At 39.6% G+C, this 4,808-nt stretch overlaps 1 protein-coding gene across 1 annotated transcript; it reads left to right on the top strand.

Moving 5' to 3' along the window:
* The first annotated feature begins 421 nt into the window (after positions 1–421).
* On the top strand, positions 422–1,899 carry LOC140154396 (crystal protein-like). Its single transcript, XM_072176964.1, has 2 exons — positions 422–537; positions 930–1,899. The coding sequence occupies exons 1-2, from the start codon at positions 422–424 to the stop codon at positions 1,897–1,899; spliced, it is 1,086 nt and encodes a 361-aa protein (XP_072033065.1).
* Positions 1,900–4,808: the final 2,909 nt, after the last annotated feature.

Below are 4,808 nucleotides of genomic sequence, written 5' to 3'. Positions count from 1 at the left end.
TTTTGGCGATTTATAGTAATGTTGCGGGACCAGTTATGTTAACTGTTTTTACTTTTGAAAGTATCGGTTAATTTAATTTCTTGCCTAATACTGAATCCCTGCAGAGTCAATCATTCGGAAAGAGGTTGCAAGAGCTGCAGCAATGTTTGGGGCCGTATGTTGATAGGCCTACCGGTATTTCGTCAGGTCTCTAACGAAAAAAATTATTACCGGCACTAGATTTCTCCCAAATTTCGGTATTTTCTCACTTTTGTATACCGAAATCTTACCGAAAATACTATTTTAGTGATATCATAAATATTATCGCTCTAAATAATATTATATAACACGTGTCTTGATCACTCATGGTGTCGTGTACATGTTTCCAGGTTCTCAGAGACTGTTTTCTTTTCACGTTACAGGTGCACTCGGTTTTATGACAATGAAAGGTAGACAAGTAGATCCTGGTTTAACGGGCAATTATGGCTTCATGGATCAACGAGCTGCCATGAAATTCATCCACGATAATATTGCAGTTTTCGGTGGTAATCCTAAAAGGTAAGATTCTTGCTTCAGTGAATCATCAGATTTGTATACTCCATCTCATCGGAGGACTTCTTCAGATCTGAGCATCTGATCTGAGCAAGAACCAACTAAGTCAGCCGTATCTGAAATCATGTCGTCATTGGTTAGACACGCTCACGGTACAAACAAAATGTGACTTGTAAAAAACCGAGTTTATGACAAAAAATATTTTGTTAATTTCTGTATGGCACATCATACATTTGTCATGTGCTGTGGTCAAAAGGCAACAATATTTTGTTTGACCCCTACCCCCTAGCATCTAGATTCTGTACCCTTAACTCATATTTTCGGTGCTCTTAATTTCAGGTAACGATTTTTGGGCAAAGTGCTGGTGCGCAATCCGTATCTTTACATCTTGCTAATAGTGAAAGTGATCCTTACTTCCAGCAACTGATTGTGGAGAGCAACCCGTTTACTTTACCCTACCAAACCACGTTCAGCTCGTCACTTTTAGCTGATGTAACTGCCGAACTACTGGATTGTCCTCATAGTGATCTGGAATGTCTACGTGGTAAACCCGTAGAAGACGTGGTCGCAGCTGGGAATGCTGCTGGTGAGAAGATCATTTTAGATCTTTACGGACCTTTGCATCTATTTGAGCCTTGGGGTCCTGTTATTGACGACAAGGAGATAACTGATAACCCATTAAATGCATACCGAGATGGCAAGTTTCAGAATAAGCCAGTGATGATCGGAACAGTTACCGAAGAAGGACGAATGTATATGTGGGAAAGTTTCGAAACAAAACCGGCCAAAATTGAAGTAGATGCTTTCTTTGCTTTAATATTTGGAGTGGAAGAATCATTCCGTATCTTTCAAAGATATAACTTCACAAAATTTGATGATTTACGCGAGCCCATGTCAACAGCTGCCACTGATTACGTCTTTGTATGTTCCACACTAAATGCTAGTCGATTACTTTCTTTAGGAAGCTCTTCCAATATATACCATTACGTCTTCGACCATGCGCTTTCTTTTCCGAGTGTCTGGGGTCCTAATTACACAGAGTGCTACGGTCATGTTTGTCATGGGTCAGAACTACCATTTGTATGGCGATCGGTATCGTTACGAAATTACAAATTCACCAAAGAAGAACAGCAATTAGCCGAAAGCATAACGAATTACTGGGGTAATTTTGCTCATACTGGGGATCCTAATGATGACAGTTGGAAAGACGAGTCTAAACGGAAACAAGATTTTATAAAATGGCCGACATATGACAAAAATACTGGGTGGCAAGGCATGCTATTTCAGTCTTCTGGAAACAAAGTCCAAAGTAAATACCGAGAACCATTTTGCCGATTTTTGGATGATATTGGATATACTCCAAAATAGATAATATAATATTAACTCGTATAGCAATGTAAGTCCGTTACCACCTCCCCTCTTTTTTCAGCACTACTTTCACCCAAAGACTGCCACCCCTTTGAAATCACTCGGGGTCATATACGTTCTTGTTATTATGAAATATGAAAAGGATTAAAAATGACCCAGATCTTATGAAGAGTGTCGTTACCCAGATGGGAAAATTATTTTTATTATATTTTTTACTTTGTTCTCTTTCAATTCATTTGACACCACTCTGGGTCATAATAGGCCTATAAATTCTTGACATTTCCAGATATAAAGTATGAAAGGATTCAAAATTTTGAATATTGACCCGGGTCTTGAGCGTCACCCCTGGGCGGGAAAATATGTTTATTATATTGTTCTTTACTTTTTCTCTTTCTTTTGACACCACTTGCATGACTTGGGGCGGCGTACCTTCTTGGCATTTCGAGCTAAGTGAAAAGGACAAAAAATATGAATATGGACCCGGTCTTATGAGGAGTGTCACCCACAGAGGAGAAAATATTTTTATTATATTGTATACCATTTTCTCTTTAATTTGACACCACTCGGGGGGCATTTCGAGCATACGAAAATTGCTGTGCTGGCGGTGTTTCACTTTCAGTGACATTCAAATATTGAGACAAATAAAGCTTACGCATAAGAGGAATGTAGGGGCCTATATATGGAAATCCAAATTAAGGCTTGACCGGGGTTTGGCGTTAAAAGGGTGCCATGTCCGCCCCCCCCCATGCCACATGCATGATTTGTTTTTGGGAGCCTGGAAACACTTAAAACCTAAAACTTGTTTTTATATAATATTTCTACAATAAAACTCTGATTTTCACAATAAAAAAGATGGCTGATTTCAATTTGTGTACAATTCATGGATTTTCACATCTGATTTTTTCAGTCGCCGTACTCTCTGCTCTGTTGCTACATGCCATTTTTCTCGGGGTTACACGATCCCCAAAAGCTCCCAAAATCAGAATTGTTCAATTCATTCAGTAAGTGAGCCCTCATTACAATTATGCCAAGTTTGCATTCACTATGTAGTTTGCATTCGATATAGGGGGCCTACGTACATATAGACCTATTTTGCCTGCTGCCTGAATGTTTCTTTGAGTCGATTTAATACCGTACCGCCGCTGCTGGTCAATGTTACATTAAGGCCCGCTGGCCCGGCATTAAGGTTACTGTTGGGGGGGGGGGGGCTGTTGGTCAATTTTTAATATTACATGAAGGTTATACTGAAATAGGCCTATTGTGCCAATTGGCATCTTCAAAGTTGGTGCTGGGACTGCTGCCATCTTGAATTTCTGGATCGGTGATCACGAATATATATGGCATTTGACAGTAACTCCAATCCATCATAGTTAAAAAAAAAAGAAGTCCACTTTTTCAAAATCAGCCCACCCCAAATACACCCCTGGTTCAGAATAAGAAACATTTAGTTTAGTTGTCTGGGTTCTTTTAATTTGTACTATTAGGTGCAGTTTGATCGGGACCGAACGTGACCGGTCCATAGTTAATTTCCAGGCGGTCCATAGTTCATTTTGAGGGCATAGTTACTTCAATGACTGCACTTTCAACCAATCAGATGCATGACAGGAATCTATATATGAGGTAGGCCTATATAATGGAAAAATACGGCATCTGTGATTGTTTTTGTCAAAACCCCGAATGTTCCCTTCATCCAATCAGAAAAGTTTTTATAGCCTATCAAACTTCCCACTAATAGGCCTATGTTGGCCCCCTAGCAACACAAATCTGAAAAATCTGTTGAAAACGACCTAAATTTTTGACCAAGATGTGAGTGTTAGTTAGGCCTAGGCCTATACGGTACAATATTTTTCAAATTTTATGTCATTAAACGAAAGAGCACACTTAGGGACCGTTCATAAATACTTTGGTGGGGGGGGGGACTGGGCAAAGTGTGTGTGTGGGGGACACAAAAAGTTTTGAGTTCCACAAAGGGGGGGACCAAAAGTTTTGGTTACTAAAGGAGGGGGGTCAAAAAAGTTTTAAACAAGAAAATACCCAAAGAACAAGAGCATACAAATTTTTGCGCGCTACGCACGCATATGTACTCAATAAAGCCCTTTTACCCCGATTATGGCTAAAAACAGTGAAAAAGACATTTTTTGGGCACGCTACACGCGCTCATTGGGAATCTCAAAAACTTTACATGTATTCTACAGTCGCTATAAGAAAAGGGTATATGTATATATCCCACTGATAATAGCGGGTCAAAATGATGCAACCAGCATTTTTTTTTGTCTTTGTCCCGAAATTTATATTTTGCCCCCTGACCAAGAAAGCTGGCTACGCCCCTGATAAACAAGTCTTAAGTATTAAAAATCTTGAGTATATGCCCAGATGTTGGGGCATGTGCCACTCTTATAGGGGGCGCCGAATTGACCAATTCAGCATCTATTCTGTGCCCCTCTAAGCGATGAAAGTCAAAATTATCGCGCGCTTCGCGCGCATTTCAGAACAGAGTCATTTGAAATTTCAATTTAAGATCAATATTCTGGCTTCATTATAACCAAAATTAATTAGTGGTCGGCCCAATTTGTGCTCCGCGCGCAATAATTATTTCAAGAATCGGGCGCGACACCTATCCTTAGCCCTGGGTGCCACAAGCCCTAGCTACGCCACCGACATTTCCCTTTCTTGTATTACTTTTATTTATTTAATTATTGGGTGCCGTATAAGAATGAAACATGTATTTTCACAAAATTAGAATGCATAAATTGAAATTAAACTTCATACAAGTCACAGCATGTGAAAAACACCTTCAACTTTCATGTTAGGAAACAGGCCTATTATAAATAAATGTAGGCCTATATAAACAATTGTGACTGAGTAGCACCCTCCCAGACTGTTTTGGGGGGGTCAAAAAGTTGTGTATG

This window comes from Amphiura filiformis, chromosome 6 (assembly GCF_039555335.1).
Source record: "Amphiura filiformis chromosome 6, Afil_fr2py, whole genome shotgun sequence".
Lineage (NCBI taxonomy): Eukaryota > Metazoa > Echinodermata > Ophiuroidea > Amphilepidida > Amphiuridae > Amphiura > Amphiura filiformis.
This window is presented reverse-complemented; position numbering and strand designations above follow the sequence as displayed.

What these genes read in the sequence shown, in the direction of transcription:
- LOC140154396 (XM_072176964.1), top strand. Translation starts at nt 422, where the DNA reads ATGAAAGGTAGACAAGTAGATCCTGGTTTAACGGGCAATTATGGCTTC. An exon ending in TTCGGTGGTAATCCTAAAAG is followed by an intron (nt 538 to 929) that starts GTAAGATTCTTG and finishes TCTTGCTAATAG; the next exon opens with TGAAAGTGATCCTTACTTCC.